We start from the raw sequence: 24,091 nt of genomic DNA on the forward strand, positions 1-24,091 counted from the left end.
ATGTAAAATGTTTATAACATCAATGTATGTTAGGATGAAGGGGTATGGATGTGGAATGAATATGTTATGGTATGTTGTATCATATTTTAATATAATTGTGTTAAACTGGTAATAAAGATATTTAAAAAAATAAATTAGAAATTAGCACTGAACCATGGCAGTGAAAGCAGAGTCAAACTGCATTAAATAAATTTAAAAAAATAAATAAAGGCTCTAGATGAGGCCTGAGAACCACAGAATATAGGGGGACTATTACATCCTTCCATTTGGAAACTAAGCATCTACTAATGCAGGCTGAACATGCTCAACTCCCTCAATTTCCCCTCAAATGGCACATTTTCCTTAATCTTATAAAACCAAGTACAATGCAACCTGGGACCTTCCGTGTGAAAAGCAAGGGGGCTCCACCACTGAGCTACTGGAGACTCACATGTTTTTGTGGCGCTCTTGGACCCGGGCACGTGCTTTCTGGTCTTCCTCCTCCTGGAGCTGCTTGGCCATCTGGAGGTCATATTGTACCAGGCGGTTACGCTGGATATTCGTTGCCAAGTGATGCTCGACTGTGAAGGGAAAGGAAGACACACAGTCTCACTGCAGGACTTGCTCTCACCTGTGCACCAAGTGGGATACACAACATCCCTTCTCCTTCTTATAGCAAAAGGGAGGTTTTAAGGCTATGCTTCTCCTAGACTTGGGGTGCTTGTGCAATGTTATAGACTTTGGGGGACAGAAAACATTGTGGAATTTTGTCAATGTATATGAAATTGGAATTGAATTTCACTGCACTGAATACAGATGCTGGACAATGCAAGGCATGGGAAAGGTTGCAGTATGGTGACTGACACGATGTGTTATCGTTGCATCATTTAGGATACATCCAGGATGACAACAGCAGACATAACACAAGAGGCTGATGCAAGAGGACTATTTTAGACGCCTGTGTGAGAAAATCATGTCATGGACAAATGTATAAATACAGGCATGGCCTATGTTCAGTGTAGGTCGCTGTTCTTAGTGAATGGTTGGTTGGATAGTCATTGTATATAGTGCTTAAATACTCTGTAGTAAAGTTCTGTAATTAGAACTTGGAGACTCTGAGTTATTATTTAGCACCTTTGTCAGTTACAGGAGCTGACAGCGTTGCTGAGCCCATTCTGACACTTTTATTAGATATCATCAGGTAAATTATCATTACACAGAATTTGCATGGAGTAGATGCTATAAAGTAAGGCGCTGTACGAAAGGGTGTGTGAGATAATGCCATGTTGGGAGTGACTGTTGATTGGTTGAGGGGATTCAGAAAAGGCAGGTGCATGACAGTTAGTCAGGGGTGAGAGGGAAATTTGTCCAAATTAGGAATTAGTAATTTAATTCAATGCTGTTTAGTTTTCTTTTAATGTTCTCTTTTGTATGTTCTTAATTGTATTGTTCTTTTAAACTGTAAGCTGCTCTGAGTCCCAATTTTTTTGGGAAAACAGGATAACAACAACAACAGGTAGTAGCAGTAGTAGTAGGCAGGTTTGAGGAGTTTGAGTGAATAGAAGAGTTAATTGGGGTCAGAGAGGCTGCCTCTGCATTGCAGAAATAATGCAGTTTGAATGAGACTATGTGTGAAAAGGATCTAGAGTCTAAGTAGACCACAAGTTGAACATGAGTCAACAGTGCGATGCGGCAGCTGAAAAGGCCAATGCAATTTTAGGCTGCATCAATAAAAGTATAGGGTCTAGATCAAGGGAAGTAATAATGTCACTCTATTCTGCTTTGGTCAGTCCCCACCTGGAATACTGTGTCCAGTTCTGGGCACCACAATTCAAAAAGGATGTTGAGAAATGGAGCCATGTGTCCAAAGGAGGGCAACTAAAATGGTGAAGGGTCTAGAAACCATGTCTTATGAGGAAAGGGAGCTGGGGATGTTTAGCCTAGAGAAAAGAAGGTTAAGAGGTGATATGATAGCCTTGTTTAAATATTTGAAGGGATGTCATATTCAGGAGGGAGCAAGCTTGTTTTCTGCTGCTCCAGAGACTAGGACCCGGAGCAATGGATAAAAGCTACAGGAAAAGTGATTCCACCTCCACATTCGGAGGAACTTCCTGACAGTAAAGGCTGTTCAACAGTGGAACAAAATCCCTTGGAGTGTAGTGGAGTCTCCTTCCTTAGAGGTCTTTAGACAGAGAGTGGATGGCCATCTGTCAGGGATGCTTTGATTGAGAGTTCCTGCATGGCAGAATGGGGTTAGATTGGATAGCCCTTGTGGTCTCTTCCAACTCTATGAGTCTACTTTGACTGCCATAACTTAATGCTATAGAATACTGGGATTTGTATACTTGTGAGATGTTTAGTCTTCTCTCAGGAAGATATGGTGCCATATCAAACTACAAACCCAAGGACTCCATAGCATGAAACCATGACAGTTAAAGTGATGTCAAACTGGATTAATTTTGCAGTGCAGATGCAGCCATAGTGAATTATGAAGATCCATAACAGGATGCTGGCAACAGTGTCCCACTGCATAACAAGACCAATGTGCAACCATCTCAATGTCCTTTGGTCACTTTGCCAGCTCCCCTACCTAGTAACACACTGGATAGAAACATGATGGGAAAGCCCAGTTCTAATTCTGGGAGATGTAAGTCCATTTATGAAGATGTACATTCCCCAAAAAGATTCAGCCCAATAATACTAATGCAAATACTCATAATGCATACAGGCAGCAGAATCTAGATTGCTTGGTTTGATGAGACTTACTTTCCTGTTCTTGAAGGCTGTGGGCCAATGTGTGATCTTCCAAAACTGCAAAGTCTCGACACACTGTTAAGAAAAATCAATAAATGCATTCATTATTTATATATCTATTTTATATCTTCTCTTTCTGCCAGCACAGGACTCAAAGCTGCTTATTGCAAGTTCAAAAACAGTACTGTACATCTTTTTTTAAAACTATTAGTACAAAAATATGCAAAGGCATCTTGTAGCATCTTTGAGACTAACTGGAAGAAGCTCGATGCATGAGCTTTTATAGACATGAGTACAGAAGCATTTTTTGAAATATTAAACAAACACTTTATTAAAAACGCTTTGCAACCTATTAGTAAGGAAGAAAACCTCACTGCTATAGAATTCCTTCTGTTTGGTGAGTCACCAAACTCTTAACCCTGAGCATCGTCCAGATGCATAATAAACATGTCCTGGCCTGAGAAAGCTTTTGCTGCAAAGTAGTTATTTTAGTTTGTCTTAATCCATTTCTCTTTTAATGAGATAACTAAATGGATTATCACTGAGGGGCTTAATTGTTATCTGCGCTTGGCCTTAAGAATAAATCAGACAATAGAGATCACTCTCCTTCAGCTTTTCACTCTTAGCATATTAATTGATCCATACTTAACTTGTGCCAAGTGGGCAACATGTGGCCCCTGGGTTGTTCTTGGGTTCCTCAACCCATCCAGATTCACGGTCTGCTCTAAGCCTAGCCAAAAAAACTAAAGGAGCATTGCTTCTTCACCTGGAAGCCTCCAGGAACAGCAATTCACATTTGCTCTCACCCACACACCCAAACTAGAAACATTAAAAAAAAACCATCAGAACCACAATGGATTTCTATGCACACTATACACTCATGACATTATTCAAAGTACAGGAAAAGGCAGTCCACATAAACTTTAGGAAGAACTTCTGGATGGCCAGAGCTCTTTGAGATTGGAAAATGCTGCTGCCTCGGAGTGCGGTGGCGTCTCTTTCTTTGGGGGTTTTAAACAGAGGCTGTATGGCCATTTCTTGGGGGTGACTGCTTGTGTCTTCTTGCATGGCAGGAGGTTGGACTGGATGGCCCTTGGAGGTTTCTTTGAACTCTAGGATTCTGTTATAATGATAGCCCACCACCACCTCACCACCTCCGAACCCTCCCAGTTAAGAAACCATACCCTAGGAGGAGCGGCTTAGGGAGCTGTGTATCTTTAGCTGGAGAAGTGGTTAAGGGGTGAAATGATAGCCCTGTTTAAATATTTGAAGGGATGTCATATTGAGGATGAAGCAAGCTTGTTTTCTGCTGCTCCAGAAACCAGACATTGGTTCCCAAACCTTGGTCCTGCAGATGTTTTTGACTTCGTCTCCCAAATTCCTGATTGTTGGCCATGCTGGCTAGGGTGTCTGGGAGTTGAAGTCCAAAACACTTGGGAGGATCAAATTGCTGAACATGGTGCAATGGATGCAAGCTACAGGAAAAGAGATTCCACCTCAACATTGCTCCGGGTCCTAGTCTCTAGAGCAGCAGAAAAAAAGCTTGCTCCCTCCTCAATATGACTTCCCTTCAAGTATTTAAACAGGGCTATCATATCACCTCTTAACCTTCTTTTCTCCAGGCTAAACATCCCCAGTTCCCTAAGTCGTTCCTCATAGGGCATGGTTTCCAGACCCTTCACCATTTTGGTTGCTCTCCTTTGGGCACGCTCCAGTTTCTCAATGTCCTTTTTGAATTGTGATGCCCAGAACTGGACACAATATTCCAGGTGGAGCCTGATCAGAGCAGAATAGAGAGGCACTATTACTTCCCTTGATCTAGACAAACAAGCTTCATTTATATACTTCTTTTGATGCAATCTAAAATTGCATTGGCCTTTTTTAGCTGCCACATTGCACTGTTGACTTATGTTCAACTTGTGGTCTACTTGGACTCCCAGATCCCTTTCACATGTAGTTTCATTCAACCAGGTGTCCCCCATCCTATATCTGTTCGTTTAATTTTTCTGCCCTAAGTGCAGTACCTTACATTTCTCCATGTTGAATTTCATTTTGTTAGCTTTGGCCCAGCTTTCTAGTCTATTCAGGTAATTTTGAATTTTGATCCTCTCCTCAGAGGTATTAGCTCCTCCTCCTAGTTAGGTTTCATCTGCAAATTTGATAAGTATGCCTCCAATTTGTCCTCCAGGTCATTGATAAAGATGTTGAATAGCACTGGGCCCAGGACAGAGCCCTGTGGGACCCCACTGGTCACTTCTCTCTAGGATGAAAAGGAGCCATTGTTGAGCACCTTTTGGCTTCAAAATCCAAGTAACAGTTACGTTAGCCCACATTTCACTAGCTTGTTTGCAAGAATGTCATGGGAAACTTTGTCAAAGGCCTTACTGAAATCAAGATATACTATATCCACAGCATTCCCTTCATCTACCAAGCTGGTAATTTTATCAAAGAAAGAGATAAGATTTGTCGGGCATGACTTGTTTCTCTGAGACCCATGTTGACTCTTTGTAATTATGGCATTACTTTCTAGATGTTCACTGACTCTGTTTAATGATCTGCTCTAGAATCTTTCCTGGTATATACTGATAATTGTTGGGATCCTCTTTTTCCCCCTTTTTGAAGATGGGGACAATGTTTTCTGATGGGACTTCTCCTGTTCTCCATGAGTTCTCAAAGATTATTGCCAATGGCTCTGATATTATATTTGCCGGTTCTTTTAATACCCTTGTATGTAGTCCTGGAGACTTATATTCGTTTAGATTGAACAAGTATTCCTGTACTATCTCCTTACTTATCTAAACCACCCAGAGTGAGGGGGATTTCCCAGCAGGCAATGGAACACTAATTAGACACCCAAAGGCTTTGCCGTTCAACAACAGACCAACACACAGATTAACATGCAAATCACCCCACTCTCTTCCGTGCTAGCATTCTCTGAAGATGCCAGCCACAGCTGCGGATGAAACATCAGGAATAAACTCTTCTAGAACACAGCCTCACAGCCTGACAAACTCTCAAAAACTATGGATGCCACCCTTGAAACCTTTTACTTTACGCCTAGAGAAGTATTTTCTCTTGCCATCTCTGGGTCTTCCAGTGTGACTTTATAGTCAACTTGTGGCAGAGTCATGCTGGAGGACCTAGATTTCTAGAGAGAACATATTAATTAAATGTGTGAATAATCAAAGCCACAAAACTCAAAACTGTAAATTTGGAGGACTAACTATAGACTCAAAGATACTACCAGATCTCTTTCTATACTTTATATACTGATTTTTCAGACTTATATGTACCTGGAAAAGTTACTTTTTGGAACCCAGATGACAGAATATAGGATTTTTGAAGTTTTAGGTTGAGAAATAACTTCTCCAGGCTCTGAATCCAACCCATTTGGAGGGTTTCAGATGGACAGAGATCGATCAAACCTCACTGGAAGCCATTCTCAGCCATCTCCAAAAGGGAAAGCCAGAGGGATTAAACCACAGACTTTCTGCTCAGAAAGTGTGAGCTCAAACATTGAGCAACACACTCCTTCCAACAGATCTCATTTTCTTTTCAGATCTCAACTTTAAAGGCTCCCGTCTCTGTTTGCTCTCAAACAAATGAAGCAATGGCTGCCTCTTTCCCCACTTAAAAAAATCAAAAATCAAATCCTAGAAACAGAGCCTGGGAGCACAAACACGCTGAGATCATGCCCAACCACTCCTCTAGGGCTGATCAAAGTGCAGCATAGTTTCAGTGCAGAGCAAAGAAGAGCAAAGTTGCCCATTGCCAAGCTTTCTTCTTCCAGCTTTACTTGGAGAAAGCCTCCAGGGCATTTTCCTTTTAATAAAACCTGCTGCACAAAAGTCAGCCTCGTTTCTCTAGGAAAATTGGATCACTGCAATGTGTTTTATGTGGGGCTCCCTCTGAAAAGTGCTTGGAAACTTCAGTTGGCCTAAAATTGCTGCAGCCAGATTGCTGACTTGGGAGGACTACAGGAAGATAAAAAGTCCTTTGTTGCAACAGCTCCACCAGCTGTTAGTCCATTTCCCATCACAATTCAAAGCACTGGTTATGACCTATAAAGACCTATATGACTAGGGTCTGGACTATTTTTAAGACTGTATCTGCCTTTATGAGCCCATTATTACTCTATGATCTTCTGGAGATACATTTGTCTCTCTTTCTCAGTATGTTCTCAAGCTTCCTTGATGAGAACAAGGGAGATGGAGCCTTCTCTGTGGTTGCTCCCAGACCACAAGAATTCTCTCTCTAGGGAAGCTATGATGGCTCCCTTTTGCCATCAAGTGAAATCATAGAATCCTTGAGTTGGAAGAGACTCCAAGGGCCATACAGTCTACCCCTCTTCTGCTACACAGAAATACACTATCCAGGCTCTCCCTGTGGCAGATGGCCATACAGTTTCTTCTTAAAAACCTCCAATGGAGGAGACTCCACTACTCTCCAGTGGATCCTCTTCTTTTGGAGGTCTTTAAAGAGGGACTGGATGGGCATCTCTTGGGACTGCTTTAGGTATGTACAGGGAGGGTTTGTTTCTCCAATTTCAGTTCCATATACAACTGAAGTTGTAAAGATAATTTTCAGGCACAATGTATTCCTGCGTGGCTGGGAAGTGGGGTTGTGTGTGTAATCCACATAGCTTTTGGTAACACTTTCCAAATCTAAATGTCCATTATTTTATTCAATTAATAATGATGATCATAGCAGAAGCTCAAACAGGAGTTGGCAAGCCCACAGTTGGAGCAGACACACTGTATTCCTATTGATGCAGCCTAGGATTGTGTTGGACTTTTTAGCTGCTGCATCACACTACTGAGTCATGTTCAGCTTGTGGTCTACTAGGACTCCTAGTAGACTCCTTTTCAAATGTACTGTTTTCAATCCAGGTTTCCCCCATCCTATATCTGAGCTTTCAATTTTTACTACCTAAATGTAGTACCTGACATTTCTCCCTGTTGAAATTCATGTTGCTAATTTTGGCCCAGCTGTCTAATCTGTTAAGGTTATTTTGAATTCATGATGTTCTCAGTCAAAGGAAGCTGCTACTACACTGCAAAATCTAAGGAGTTTGATACTCCTTTAACTGCCATGACTCCATTGTATGGAATCCTGGGATTTGTAGTTTGTTGTGACACCAGAACACTCTGACAGAGAAGACAAAATGGCTCACAAAACTGCAATTTGCAGGATTCCATAGGATTGAGCCATGGCAGTTAAAGAGATGTCAAAGTGCATTAATTCTGCAGTGTAGATGCAGTCGGAAAATGAAGCATGAATAAAACCAAGGGTTCAGCAGACATCCTGGCTGTTGTTGCTCCTGCTTCCTGGCCTGGCAATCCCTTTAAGAATGACTAAAGTGACCTTTACCCAGGACTGCCAGGGAGGGAGAGAGGACATTTTCCTGAGAGAATCAACAGGCATTGCTTATGGCCAGACTAAATAGGTTGCCCAGGTGATGGACTCCCTTTGGCACACGCTGGCTTTTGGGGCCCTTTGTTGGGCAACATACACAGCTGCCCTTCCAGACCAAGTGCACAGCCTTGCATTATGCTCTCTGACTCAGTACAGAATTGTGAATATTTTCAAAGTAAAGTCTTACTTTCTCTATGAAAACAGCTGTGTCAGAACTAGGAACAAAAAGCATGTTTAAAAATACTCTAGCTGCAGATGTAAAGGGGGTTTGCTGGGTATTGGGAAACCCTGATGGAAAGAAGCCTGGTCAGAGAAAAATCTTTGCACTTTGAGAATCCACATCAAATGCTGTGCACAAAAATAAACAGCATTTCCTGTGCAGAATTGTGTGCATCTACACTGAGATCCTTTGCATGGTATAAATATTCTAGATAAACAAGTACACTGTAGAAATAATGCAGTTTGATACCACTTTAATTGGTGTAGCTCCATCCTATGGAATCCTGGGATTTGTATGGTAGTTTTACAAGCTTTTTAGCCTTCTCTGCCTCCCAAAACTACAATTACCAGGATTCTGTAGGATGGAGTCATGGCAGTTAAAGGGCCATTAAACTGGATTATTTCTACAGTGTACATGCATCCACTATTTCCTGCATAGAAAACCCACACACAGTTCTTGCCATTTTTTGCAAAGTGCATCCTGAACTGCAAATACTGTACAATTTTCAAAGCCTCTCTCACAACAAAGAGAAAAAAGATGGTTAAATTATCAATTCTTTCCAATAAGAAGAATTTTATAGCAAGGACACTCTCCCAATCCATTCTCTTCACCAGTTTTTAATGTCATTCATTCTCCAGTGGGAGAAATGCATTTGGAAGCTGGATTGTGACTTGGGGGTGGGGATGGTGAATCTCTGGAGCTGCTTGAGGAAGAGCAGTGTAGCTTGCTTTCAGAGGACTGTCATGCAGTCATCTGGGTATTTCATTTTATCTCCATCCTTTTGTTGTTGTGTGCCTCCAAGTCCTTTCCAACCTATGGCAACCCTAAAGCCATCATAGGTTTTCTTTGGCAAGATTTGTTCAAGGGAGGTTTCCTTTTGCCTTCCTCCAAAGCTGAGAAAGTGTGGCTTGGTCAAGGTCTCCCAGGGAGTTTCCATGGCCAAGTGGGGATTTGGACCCTGGTCACCAGGCAGCTGTTAATGCTGACTGGAAACGCAGGGAATGTCCAGCAGGGCAATCTAATTAAAAATAATAATTGTAAGCTGCTCTGAGAGCCTTTAGGGCTGAAGGGTGGGGTATAAATACCATAAATAAATAAATAAATAAATAAATAAATAATTTGCACAAATCCAAAAGGGAGCAGAGTTGAAAGTGAGACTCGATCATCATCAAGAAGAAGAAGAAGAAACTGCCCTGCCTTTATGCAAGAATTTAGGAATGTGCAAAATGCTCCCTAGGGAGCTCCCAATTCCTTCCACATTTCTTGGCTGTTTTGTCTGTCAAAGAATCTCCTAATCTGTTCTGCTTTGTTGTTGTGTGCCTTCAAGTCATTTCCGTCTTATGGCAGCCATAAGGCGAATCTATCATGGGGTTTTCTTGGCAAGATTTGTTCAGAGGAAATTTGCCAATGCCTCCTCTTGAGGCTGAGAGGATATGACTTGCCTAAGGTCACCCAGCTGGGAACCCTGATCTCCAGACCTAAAGTCCAACACTCAAACCACTACACCACACTAGGACACATGGACCAGCCTCCTCCTAAGCCAAAGCATTGTTTCATCTAGCCAAAGCTCTTTTTTTCCAAAAGAGTAAAAGTTGTGTGTCTAAATGGACCTCCAGGTCTGGCTTTTTGACACTCAATGGAGACCAAATGACATCGTATATTTTTTTACACAACATTATCTTACATCCTGCCTTTCTCCTGGTAATGAACCCATGGGTTACAACAAGTTAACACAAGCTTAAAAACACATCAAAACATATCAGTATGCAAACGAATCTTATAGCATCTTTGAGACTAACTGTACAAAAGAAGTTGTGAAACTGAACTTATCACCTCGGCACCACAAGTTTTGCAATTATTTTTTGCATTCAACTTTGCATGCAAGTTTTTGCATTTGCAGGCTATTCATATGGTCTGATTTCTTTTTCTTACAGCAGGAAGAAAATTGCTAAAATTACTCCTTGCTTCCTTCAAGCAGAAAATTAGTGAACAATAACATTGTGTGTGTGTGTGTGTGTGAGAGAGAGAGAGAGAATGTACTTGTCATTCAAATGCACTTGTCCCTCCACATTTGCTGGGGTTAGGGGCACAGGATCCCCGAGAATGTGAAAAACCACAAATAACAAAAACACTATGTTTTAACCTGAAATAACACCTCTCTATGAATCTTTAGGTCTTCAAGTGCAACTCTGTGGTCAACATCTGCCAGACACTGACCACAGAATTGCAGTGGAAGAAGTAGAGTGTTCTCTCTAGATCCTTCAGTGCGATATTTGATTAAAGTTGACTGTAGAGTTGTGCTGGAGGACCTAGATATTCCTACAGAGAACATATTAATGAAATCCGTGAATAATCAAATCCACAAAAGTCAAAGCCGCAAATGTGGGGGGACGAGTGTATTTCCAAATACTCTTTCCCCAACTTGGTTTTCCCATGCAGCTGCAACTTCCCAAAGCAATGGGAAAGGTTGGTCTATCTCCCCCTCTTCCCACGACAATTGTGCTTCCTCCCAATAAACACAAAAAGAGGCCACATTGCTAGCCTGTTCCCACAGCTTAGCAGCAAGGTGACACCATGACACAAAAGGGAGCCCTGGGCCTCTCCTTAGCAGGGATGGATTGTGAGGCCAGGAGGTTAAGAAGATCAAGGAGCAGAGACAGCTTTGCTTGCTCTTTGCAGAAGTCTGGGAGGGGGAGAAAGCAGGGATTGTGCATCTGCCCCTACTCTCCCCACACCATACAATAAGCTCTTGTTGAGACAGAAGGTCATCAACAGACAATAGAACTGATCCCTCCTTGCTCAACCTCCCTTTGGACATCCAAGAAAACAAATAGATGCACAATTTCACAATTTCTAGTACTTTTCAGAGATCAAGCCTGGGGAGGGGGGAGAAGAAAGTTAAATTGCAAACTATGCAAGGAACTTCTCTAGCAGACCATTTAGCATTACTGCAATGGCTCTTTTCTCTTTCTTTTTCCAGTATCTGTAAATAAAATCAAGATTGAACTCCTACATATAGTTACCCAGGACTTAGCTTCATTGAAAGCAATGAAACTGACTTCTGAGCAGGCATGTATGTTGCTGTTGTTAACTGCCCTTGAGGTGGTCCCAACGCATGGTGACCCTGTGGATGAGACACATAAGAAATTTTATTTTTCTTATGATTTATCCTTTATTTTTCTTTATTTAAAATATTGGCATCCCACTCCGTAACGTAAGATCTCTGAGCAGTTTACAATAAAATGAGTTGGAACAATTTAAAATGCAAGGCATTGTTGTTGGTTTTGTGTGCCTTCAAGTCATTTCCAACTCATCAGGACTCTAAGGCGAAGCTTGGGGTTTTTTGGGCAAGATTTGTTCAGAGGAGATTTGACATTGCCTTCCCCTGAGGCTGAGAGAGTGTGACTTGCTCAAGGTCACCCAGTAGATTTCATGGCCAAGCGGGGATTTGAATCCTGGCCTTCAGAGTCATAGTCCAACACTCAAAGCACTATGCCACACTGGTTCATCACCATCTAAACACTAAGCACAGAAAGTGACTGAATAGTTTAAAAAGCCTGAAATCCTATGCACAAATCCCTAGAAACACAGAATTGTGGAGTTGGAAGGGATGCCCAAGGGCCATATAGTCCAACCCCCTGCCAGGGTGGGAATCCACCACTGAATTATCACTGGGAGATGGTCATCAAACCTCAATATCTCCCCTGTTTAACCAACCTCTCTGTCCAACCTGTTTTAAAATGGCCAAATGAACACAGCGGATGCTGCTTGCACATAGAAACCAAGAGGACTCTGATATTAAACATATAACTTCACTCTCATCCTGGTGCATTTAAGGAGGTGTGTGTTTCAGAGAAGCAGCAATGCTATTTCAAGGTTTTGCTTATATAAATTTTGAAACACAAGTTCCCTATATGCAACAGGATATCAGCAAAATTGTATTACATTTTTACAACAACGCAAAAAGTAACATATTGATGTATTTGATGTCCTAGTAACAGAAAGATAGTGGCAAGTATAACAAAAAGTTGCTATCTAGATCTTGCTGCTTGGTTGCACTTTTCTTTTTGATGGTGAGTTGCTTGAAATTTTGTATTAGTTTTTATTGCAAAAGAGGGGAAATACAGAGCTAAACTCAACCTTAGACCAGATTAGAGTAGCAGAAAGCAATAGGATTTTAGTTATGACTAAAATGTCCTATTTGTTTTGATATGTCTGCTCCTTGCAGGACTAATATTGGATACAGGCAGCATCTGCACTGCAGCATTAATGCAGTTTAACACTGCTTTAAGTGTCATGGCTCAATGCCATGGAATCCTGGGATTTGTAGTTTGTTGTGGCTTCAAAGTGCCCTGATAGAGAAGACTACCTACAAATCCGAGGATTCTATAGCATCAAGCCATGGCAGTTAAAGCAGTATCAAACTGCATTATTGCTGCAGTGCAGATGCAGCCTTAGTCTGGATTTCTTAAACTATATAAATAAAAAAGTCAAGCCTGGGTTAATCAAAATCTAAAAACACCAAGTATGAAAACATTTTGTGGCAAATCTAATCAAAATATCAATGTTAAGTTTATAGCTGATTGGTACTGTCCCCCAAAATTGTATAAATAAAGAGGAAAGTGCTTTTGTCTTAATGGTTTCTGGAACAAAATTAATTCTTCCATGAAAAGACTAAACTGGTTTTGTTAATAATATAACTTCACTGGTTCTCTCAGTATTATTATTATCATCATCATCATCATCATCATCTTATATCCTGCCTTTCTCCCAACATAGGGACTCAAGAATCTATCAAATAGTCCCTCCAAATATTTAAAGGGAAACATACACACACACACACACACACACACACCACAAAGCATTTGCAAAAAAAGGAACCAAGCATGACCAATTTCATGCTCAAAATCATCAAATGATAACAGCAGAATCATGCACTGAAATAATTGAGGTGCCTTGGTCCAGGCCTTGGAGGTAGAGAGGAACTGCTGGACCTCTTACCCTTTCCCTCCAGCACTCCCTTCTCCTTCTGTGTCATGTCTTTTTAGATTGTAAGCCCGAGGGCAGGGAACTGTCTAACCAAAAAGATTGTATGTACAGCGCTTCATAAATAAAGGTTAATAATAATAATAATAATAATAATAATAATAATGTCCAGGAGACTCTTCGACCCCTTTCACCAGCCTGGAGTTAAGGCTTCAATACTATATATACACACATGGGTGGGTGTGTATGTGTGTTTATGTCTTCAAGTTGCCTGCTGGCTTATGGTGACCCCATGAGTTTTTCACACCTCAGAGGTGGTTTTGCCAGTTCCTTCCTCTGAAATACAGCTGATAGCACCTGGTATTAGATGGCAGTCTCCCATCCAAGTACTAACCAGAGCTGACTCTGCTTTGCTTCCCAGATCTGAAGGGATCTGGTGCCATTTAGCAAAATATGTACTTTGGTGACAATACCTATACAATCGCCCCTCTGCTTTCGTGGGGGATCCATTCCGGACACCCCACCCCTAAAAACGGAGATTTGCCTATGTTCAAACCCCATTGGCTTGAATGATCGCACACGCCCCATTTTGTCCCCCTCCATTTGCTGCCTACAAACAGGCAAGGGATGCAGACTTCAAGTCTGTGAAAATGAAGGGATAACTGTATTATGTCTTTTGCCTTTGAAGCAAGGCGACCCCATAAATGTCATAAGGTTTTCATAGGCAAGAAATTCCCAGATTCGGTTTTGCCAGTTCCTTCCTCTGAAATATAACCTAAAGCACCTGGCATTTGTTGGTGGTGGTCTCTCATCCACATTCAATCAGGGCTGACCCTGCTTAGTTTCCAAGATCGGATAGGATCTGGTACCTTTAGGACCCTGGGTGCAAATCCAAATGAGCCAAGTTGGGTTTACTTCCAATTAGATACACAAAGGATTGAGCTCGAAAAGGCACTATAAACCCACATATGGATGTTAAGATGCAGCTTGGAAAAAGACACTTTACTACATTCTGATGTTAAGTATAAGTACCATGCAATGCTACCATAATATTCAGAAATGCGTGTGTGTGTGTGTGATATATACAGAACTGGATGCATGCACAACAGGCTGGTTAAAGCATGAAAAGGGGGGTGGAACTCAGGGCTACTTGACAGAAGCAGATGGTATTGCTTCAAGTTGCAAGTGGGGAAATATATACTGTATATATATTATTTCTTATTTGCATTTATATTGCTCCTTTCTAGACAAAAAGAAGGCAATGAAAAGTTAGTCCAGGATGCCGTAACTTCCTAGAGTTTGCAAAACCTATAACAGGTGTAGCCTTTGTGCCGTCAAAACAAAGGCATTTGTCCCCTGGAAGAATTCTGCCCCCCAAATTTCCAGCAATGCATTCAGTCCCCAAATGTTTAGCACTGCAGATGCTTAAAACTTCAGAGCAGCATTTAGGAATAGAATTGAGGTATAAGTCAGAAACCATTTGAAGGCGTACAAAAACCACCACAACCACAACCACTACAACAGCAACCACCCAAAGCAATGGGGCAACAAGGTAAATTTGAACACAACAGATAGAGGAGTGTGTGATCTGATTTATTTTCAGTGTCTCCACAATGTGAGAAGTTTGGAGACTTAAGGGAATTTTCATTGGGGGACAAAGTTCTTATTGGGGTGCTATATCCTCATTTCACACAGAGATATCAACAGCTACACGCCTAGTTTATAGCAAACTTTCTTGGAAGTCTCATCTTCTTGGTGACATCAGAAATCAAAGCTAACTTCATGGGACATAGCAATAACAACCTGACAATAACATCACAATGCACACATGAAAGAGCATCGCCAGAAAAAGAAATAAAAGAGAGGGTAAGACAGTATGGTGTAGTGGCTTGAGCATTGGATCCCGGCTTGGCCATGGAATCCCACATTCTCAGCTTCAGAGGATACCAATGGCAAACATCCTCTAAACAACTTCTGCCAAGAAAACCTTTAGGTTGCCATAAGTCAGAAACGACTTGAAATCACACAACAACAAACGACAAGATCTCTATCCAATTTATCAATGAAATTATTTCATTACTTTTTTAAAAAACAAGATGGTCCCAAAGAACTGAGTAGGGTTTTTTTTAAGTGCTGCTGTTATTTTAAATCAAATTATTTATAAACTCTCCATTGTCCATTTCAACATAAGAAGGAAAGTTGGGAGGAACCTAGAAACACCTTTCTGGCAAATTGATTTTATTTTGTGTGTGTTTGTGTGCGCTGACTTCAAGTCGTTTCTGACTTATGGCGACTCTATCATGGGGTTTTCTTGGTCAGTTACTTTATTGCTGTCCTCTGAAAGTGTGGCTTGGGTTTGCATGGCTGAGCTGGGATTTGAACCCTAGTCTCCAGTGTCACAGTCCAACAGAAACCACTATGTCACACTGACCCCCATTTTATTTTAGCATGAGATTCTGCAGAGTTCACTGATGCATTTATGCAGAATCCACAAAAGCCCATGCTAAAATAAATAAAACCAGCTAGTCTTTCAAAGCGCCGTGAGGTTGCTTCCTCCTCTTTCCCCATTTCCTTGCTATTATAAAAACTCCAGATGCCATCCATATTGCAAAAAGGCATCCCAGCTCCTCTGTGCCTCCAGGAGAAAGAAGGCTGCTCTGAAGGGAAGGCGTGTGCCTGGCTCTGCAAGATACTGTACACAAAAGCCTTGGTGGGGCCTTCCCAGTTCGCAGGGACTGTTTTTGCTCCTATGCAAATCCAAACTGGACTGGAATCAGGTGCCAGGCGGAAACCACTTGCAGGAAAAAAAAACAACCCTCAGGAGCAAGAGTCATTTCTGGTTTAAAGAGATAGATGCATTAGTCAGTTTTGGTACAATAAGGAAGCAAGTGGTTGCAATAAAAAGGGAATATACTGTACTGGTACCTTTAAGATTGATCTCAGTGTGAGATTTCATGGATTCCAATCCACTGGCATAAATGCACAAATGTGTGAGCTAGTTAAGCCTTGCTGAATGCTCCAACATATTATCTGCTTCGGAGTGTATATCCCAGAATCCCCCAACTAACAGGGCCAATGGGTCTGTCATCCCAGGGCACATCTCCACTGTGGAAATAGTGCAGTTTGACACCCCTTTAACTACCATGGCTCCAGCCTAAAGAATCCTGGGGTTTGTAGTTTGCTGAAGCACTAACACACTTGGGCAGAGAAGGCTCAAGACCTTGCAAGGCTGCACTGAAGGGAATAGAGATTCCTAGAGAGAACACTCCGCTAGGCCTTTGGAGCTCCTCCAGTGCAACTCTATGGTCAATGTCTGGCAGAGGTTGGCCACAGAGTTGCCCTGGAGATTCCTAGAGAGGTGTTCTCTCAGGTAAAAAACAGAGTGTTTGGGTTATTTGCAGTTTTCCCACATTCACAGGGGTCTTGTGCCCCTGACCCTAGCAAACATGGAGGGACAAGTGTATATTTACACACACAAGTGTATATTCACACACACATATATATTCACATACACATATACACACACTTATTTTTATATACACACATGTATATTCACACATACATATCTATACACACACATACATATTTTTATACACACACACACACACATACAATTATACATACAAATTTATACAGTACACACAACACACACATTTATACACAAATATATACACATATAAGCACAGGCACATACACACATATGAATATATATATATATATATATATATATATATATATACAGATATGCACACACAATGCTGCCAGCTTCTTTCCTTAGTTAGTCCCAAAGTGCTACAAGATCTCTCTCCATAATAAAATGGTTGTTGTTGTTGTTGTTGTTGTTGTTGTGGGGGGTGGAGAGTGGCTGTCTTCTCTTTAATATGTGACGCCCCTCACTAGTCCCTATTCTTGGGGGAGGAAAGCGGGGAGACCCATGGAATGTGGTGGTTGTTTTGGGGGGTCCCTTCCCCCCTTTTTCTGGGCGCTGGCCCTTCTTCGCCCATGGCTGCCTCTCCTGCCATCGAAAAGGGAGGCTCAAAGGGGGCCTCAGGGGGCTTCTGGGGGGGGGGGGTCGCCCAAGAGCAAAGGAAGAAAGGCGTAGGGCCAGGAAGCCCTCTTGTTCTCCCAGGCAGCAGACAAAGAAGGCCGAGGAGAAAGGAAGGGCCTTCCAGGTATCTTTATGTTATTCTTTCTTGAGCCCTAATGGCTCTCCGGGCGGATGACAGTTATGATGATTTTTAAGCAGACAGTTCTCTGCCCGCAGGAGGGCAAGCTAAGGGGGGCTGCCCCCCTTCCCTCCATTGCCCCCCACCCAAAGGGGCCGCAGGGAAAGAAACCCTCTTCTGTCCCCCAGACCTGGCTCCAGGGGGAGGGAAAAGGGCCAAGGAGGGCCCCAAAGCCCAGGCAGGGGGAAAGAGGGGCAACCCCCCCCCAAAAAAAACCAAATCCATTCCGGGTGATGGTTTCTGGGGAGGCGTTTGCAATGGACTTTCCCCACTCCCTAAAAAGCCCCTCCTTCCTTTTTCTTTCCTCCCTTCTTTCTTCCCTCCTTGCTTTCTATTACTTCCTTCCTCCTTCTGCTTACCTTCCTTGACTCCGGGGAGCTTGGACTGGTCGATGCTGAGTTCAGCCATGTCTCCCCCGGAGGAAGAGGGAAGAAGGAAGAGGCAGGGCCCCTCTTGCTCCAGGGCCCCCAGCCTGGTCTGGGGCGGGCGGGCGGGGAAAGCCCTCCCGATCGACGCCAAGGCCCGCCTCCTCCTGACCAGGGCCCCTCCGCCTCCCTCGCCTTCTCCTTGTTCTCCTCCGGAGGCCGAGCGCCTGGGATGGGTCTCCCTCCCGCCAAGAAGAAGGGCTCCGACGGAACCTCGGGAGGGACCCGGCGCCGCGGCCGAACTTTCCCCCTCGCAGCTGCCCTCCTCCGCCTCCTCTTCCGGGGGCATTTTGGGAAGGGTAGGCTTCGGCCCCTTTCCGCTTCTGGATCCAGGAACACACACACAAGGATAGACACGCATATAATTGTAAGTGTGTATCTGTGTGTGTGTGTATATAAATATATACACACACATCCACATTCCACACACACACACACACACACACATATACAGACATACATATATACACAAAAACATAGTTATACACACACATCTACATATATATATATACACACATATTCACACACACGCATACACATATATACATACTTATACACACACACACACATATGTACACACACAAACATATATAGTTATAAACACACACACACACATATATATTCACACACACATTATACACACAAACATATAGTTATACACACACATTAGCTTACTTGCTGTTCACCGCTTTGATCATTGGAATAGCGGTATATAAATCAAACAAATTAAATTAATTATATACTGTGGGGTGTGTGCCTATATAAATCCATGCATGAGCAAGTCCCATTAAATCCAATGGCATCATGAAATGGTGTCCTTTATGCAAGAGGTTTGCTTTTAGAAGTGACCTTTCCTTGGCCAGTTCCAAGCCCTGGGCGGCTGAATCCGTGGCTCCAGAGGCCAGCTGTAAAGGCAGATATTCCCAACTCTGAACAAACAGCAAACCCCCAAAGCCTTTTGGGATGAAGGATTTCCCCGAAGGGAGACCCAGCCTGGGAAACCTGCCTCCCTCCCCCTTCAGCCGCCTCTCTCTTGGGCTGCAGGAGAGGCAGAGCCTTCTCAGTGGCTGCTCCCCAGATCTGGATCTCGGTCCCAAAGAAGATCCTTCCCTGTCTTTCCAAAGGCTGGCAAAGGATTTTGTCTCAATGGCTTTTGAGAATGGGCCAGTTCCAGGGAAAGGCTTTTAATAATGGTGCTGCATTTTCTAAACTGGTTGCTCCCTTTTGAAATAGGTATGCCTCAAAATGGCCTTTCATTCCATGGATAGTTGGAGTATGTAAGTTTCAATGGCTTTTAGTGATGCAAGGTTTTAGCTCTATCCTAACATTTGTAAGCTGCCTAGGATCCCATAAAAGAAGCCACTGGTTTCTCTGTCTGTTTCTGTCAGATCTGTTCGGACTTTTAAAATGGTACAAAGGGAATCACCATTAATCTTTTTGCAAAAGAAGGGAGAGATGTTAAAAATTGGATATTTAGGAAGGTGTCATATTATGCTTCACATTAAATAAATAGTAGTAAATGACAAATTAGTCATAGCTGAATAGGAATAAAGTGTAGTATGACCATATATATATATAGATATGTTCCTTTGATAAAGGATGTCAGTTTGATATATTTTATAAAATGTTTGGGATATGTGGGAAAGGTTGAATTTCTCAATGAAGAAGAAATAATGATAGGCATCAAGTGGGTTTTTGAGGAGATTGAACATTGGGTTGGAATAAAAGAAGTTACACTGCAGTGTGTTAAGTATTGTAAGTTGCTATGTAGGTTGTTTTGTATGTCGATACCTGTTTATGGGTTTGGAGTAGACAAGGTGGCGCTTATTGTTTAGGTGTTAATACGTTAGTATAGTTTTGGTTTTATGCGTTCATTTGTGTATGTGGATTTTATGTATATTATTATGCATGTGTATTATTATGACTGTGTAATATATGGAATATTTTACAGTTTCAATAAAGAACATTAAAATGGTAGGAAGGTTAAACATGATGGAGGGAAAAAATGCAACCATTCATGTGCTGAATTTGCATGATTAGGATGTAAATTGGAGTGGTTTGCATGATTAGGATATTATCATAATATCCAAATTAGGTGCCCACATTTTAAAAAGTGGAATATAGCAACCTTATGCTTGTGGCACTTGCAGCTGCATAGGGACCTTTGAGCACTGGTCCCTTGCGCATTGGCATTTGCTCCAAGCACACCATAGATAATCCAGATCCGCTCTCTCACAGCTGTCTGCCTGGCCTCAGTCAGGATCATCCCTTTAGCTTAATGCATTTGGAATAAATGGACATCCCAGACGGCTGTGCTTGCATGCTGTAAGTCTAAAAGGGGAGGGTTGTTTCCCATCAGCCTCCTGCTGAATACCAACATTGTGCAACTGATGGTGTTATCTGCCATTGTGACTGCGGATTGCCCCATTGTACCATGGGGAACCATCGCATCATAGAGTTGGAAGAGACCACAAGGGCCATCCAGTCCAACCCCATTCTGACATGCAGAAACTCTCTATCAAAGAATCCCCGACAGATGGCCATCCAGCCTCTGTTCAGAGACCTACAAGGAAGGAGACTCCATCACACTCCGAGGGAAAGCGTTCCACTGTCAAACAGCTCTTATAATGTTGAGGTGGAATCTCTTTTCCTGTCACTTCCACCTATTGTTCTGCGCCCTATTCTCTGCAGCAGCAGAAAACAAGTTTGTTCCATCCTCACTGGGACTATGACCATGACTAAGGTCATGATTACTTTGTATACTTGTTGCATTTCGGTTTCCTTTCACTCCCCACGATCTCTTACTAACTAGTAGGCCCAACTGTACATAGGCATAATCATCTGCCAATTGAGACAGTATTCCTTGCATTCAGTAAAGTGGACTACAGACCACAAATGGTTGTGCCGAATGAAGTCGATCAGTCTTTAAAGCTTGTAAGATTCTTTGGCCTCATTCCCACTTTCAGATAAATCAGTGTGCGATCCAAATCGATGGGTCAATTCACCATCAGAGCATGGTTCCCACTACATTAGCTTCAATCGCATTTTCTTTCATTAATATAACCCACTTGTGGTTCGCATTTACGAATGACTCCATTCAAAAATGATTTGATTCCAGCCGGCCAAAGGGCAAATTTGAATCGATTCCGATTTGCTTGTGGTTCACACTTGTGCAGAATTGTTTTATTGAAAAAGAGGGCGGAAAAAAGCAGCATAAAAATATGTGGGTTAAATGGGTCTGGAGCATGGTCCGCCTCTTGGAATCACTTCAGCAATTCGGATTAAGTGGGAACCAGGGTCGTTTGAACTGGTTCAAACCGATTTGCGATCTGATTTAAAAGGTAGTGGAATGAGGCCTTTGTTGTTTTTGCTGCAATGTGCAACACCTCTTTTTTATATATATATATATGTCTTCTAACATTCTCCCTTTTGAATCCTATTTGCAATCTGTTGTTTCCTATTGTGAGCGATTTAAAAGGATAACATTAGGAAAGGTACAGTAACCAACCATCACAGCAGTCAGAAAAATTCAGTTAGTAAAAATTTAACTGATTTCCCCTACTTTTTTAAAAAATGAAAATCTTCCCCTAGTTCCCCTCGATGGGAACTAGCCCTAAGCTGCACTTGATCAATTGGAAAACTGCACCCTCTGCTTCCACCTTGAAGTCTGCATCCTGGACTCTGCTATCTTTGCAACCACTCATAAGCCAAGGAAAGGGGATGATTACGTGGTTTTCAAAATTGCAGGACAATTATCTTTGTGGTTGCTGAAGTTGCTCTTAGGGAACTCAGAATGGCAGGTTCAATGCCCGCCTGTGGCCACAAGCTCCCAGCCTGCATCCTATACCCACCAGCCAGGAAAGAACTAATATATATATGTTGTGTTTTCTACAGCACCGACACCTCTGCATGCAGAGGCAACAACCCATCCTGGGATCTGTAAAGAAACAGAGTCACTGGCTGCATCTACGCTGCAGAATTAATACAGTTTGGCATGGTTTTAACTGCCAGGGCTCCATGCTTTGGTATTCTGGGATTTGGAGTTTGGTGAGATATTAAGCTTTCCCTGTCAGAGAGCTCTGAGCCAGAACAAACTATAAATCCATATACAGAGCCATGACAGTTAAATTGGAGTTAAACTGTATTATTTCTGCAGTGTGGCAGCAGCCTGAGAAGATGGGGTTGACAAAATGCAGGCTTGTGACTAACATTGTCATCATTTTTGTTTGTTTTCCTGTATGATATTTGCTTGATGAAGAAGCAAGTGGAGCATTCAAAGCTTGCAACACGTATTTTGTGCACTTTGGTTGGCCAATTAAAGCATCACTGTTTTGTGGATTTGGGATGCTATCATACTTAAAAGTATTTCAGTGCTGGGGCAGACAGAAATTAAAGTAAACCACTGTTGGGTTTCAGTTTTGATTGGCACTTTAGTTTCACCATCATATTGCCAGTTTTTATGGAGGGTTGTGAAGGCCAGACAGTGGAGAAAGATGACAGTGAGAGAATCCAGTCATGTGAAATGTGGTGCTGGGGGAAGATTTCTGTGGATGACATTGTGGCAAATATTGGCCAGTCTGGACTGCCTAAATTAGAAAATTCTTTAGAAGCCAGTTACATCCATAGACTTATATGACCCTCAGTACATCCCTTCTCTGTATCAAGATCTTGCTTGCTGCAAGAGACTTAACTGATAAGATTTATGGCCCTCTGTATTGAAACAGCCAACATGGTTTGGTGGTTTGAAGGTTGGACTATGGGTGCATAAGTTTGACACCATTCGAAGTGCCATAGCTCCATCCTGTGGAATCCTGGGATTTGTAGTTTGACAAGGTCTTTAGCCTTCTCTGCCAAAGAATGTTGATGCCTCACCGATCTACAAATCCTAGGATTCTGTAGGATAGAACCATGGTAGTTGGTGTCAAACTGCATTATTTTTACAGTGTAGATTATTATTGATTTTTTAATTATTATTATTATTATTATTATTATTATTATTATTATTATTATTATTATTTATATCTCACTCCCCCCATGGGACACAAAGCAGCTTACAATTAGAAATTGTAACAACAATTAGAAACAACAACAACAATACAATTAAAAACATATAATAATTAAAATAAAATAATAGACTTAGGCAAGTCACACTCTCTCAGCCTCAGAGGAAGGCAAAGGCAAACCTCCCTCTGAAGAAATCTTTCCAAGAAAGTCTTACAGTCACCATAAATCAGAAACTACTTGAAGGCAGACAACAACAGCAAAATGAAAAGATATGATAAGAAAGAACTGGGAAGGATCTAAAACTAGTACCAAAAGTCTGGAGGAGGCAAGTTTTTGTACAAGTGCATACAGGGGACAACAAGAGTCAAAGATGGTTCAGATGAAAAATATGACCAATTGGTTTAGATGCATTCACACATTAATCCTGCCAAGACACCCATATCCTGTTTTATAGGAAGAGAAACATACTTCCCATGCTTTTATTCTTATTAATAAGAATTAATAATAATTGAGAGCAGGTTTTTGGGACTATCAAAGCTGGGGACATGTGGCTTTGAAGTCTGGAAAGGCAGACAAACATCTGGTGGCAACCTTATATAAAGGCCCTACCAGACACTAAGGCATATTTCATCCTTACCCGAAAAATTGTTACCAGTCTGAGGTCGATCGGGTTGGTGTTCTATGAAACAGAACTCTTCTAATATTTTGCAATAAGAAATGTTATTCTTGTATTTTGCTATATGAGCATAAGAAAATTATTTGCATAACAACTATGCAGTGGTATGACATTGCTGTTATTGTTGTGTGCCTTCAATTTGTTTCTGCCTTATGGCAACCCTAAGGAGAACTACCATGGGGTAGAGAGGCTTTCTTCAGAGAGGGTTTGCCATTGCCTTCCCCTGAGGCTGAGAGCATGTGACTTGCCCAGGGTCACCCAGTGAGTTTACATGGATTAACTGGGATGTGACTCCTGGTCTCCAGAGTCATAGTCTAATACTCAAACTACTATGCCATCCTGGCTTTTCCAGTGGTATGAATCCCTATGCTTAATCGTCTTATTTATAATTTTGTGTCTCTCTTTT

At 42.0% G+C, this 24,091-nt stretch overlaps 1 protein-coding gene across 4 annotated transcripts in view; it reads right to left on the minus strand.

Annotated features, from left to right (window-relative positions):
* CCDC50 (coiled-coil domain containing 50) overlaps window positions 1-18,108 on the minus strand; it is a 42,367-nt gene extending 24,259 nt beyond the window's left edge. For 3 of the 4 annotated variants that reach the window (XR_006102754.1, XM_042456434.1, XM_042456432.1), the window contains exons 1-3: window positions 17,940-18,108; window positions 2,746-2,808; window positions 431-560 (exon numbers count right to left, since the gene is read on the minus strand). Coding sequence is in view for 3 of the 4 variants with exons in the window: in XM_042456434.1 (XP_042312368.1) it covers window positions 431-560; window positions 2,746-2,808; window positions 17,940-17,988 (242 nt within the window). In the remaining variant the exon portion in view is untranslated. Of the gene's footprint in view, window positions 1-430; window positions 561-2,745; window positions 2,809-11,391; window positions 11,493-17,939 lie in introns of all 4 variants that reach the window. The other variant, XM_042456433.1, reaches the window with a different exon arrangement.
* Window positions 18,109-24,091: the final 5,983 nt, after the last annotated feature.

Source organism: Sceloporus undulatus, chromosome 3 (genome assembly GCF_019175285.1).
Source record: "Sceloporus undulatus isolate JIND9_A2432 ecotype Alabama chromosome 3, SceUnd_v1.1, whole genome shotgun sequence".
NCBI classification, from domain to species: domain Eukaryota; kingdom Metazoa; phylum Chordata; class Lepidosauria; order Squamata; family Phrynosomatidae; genus Sceloporus; species Sceloporus undulatus.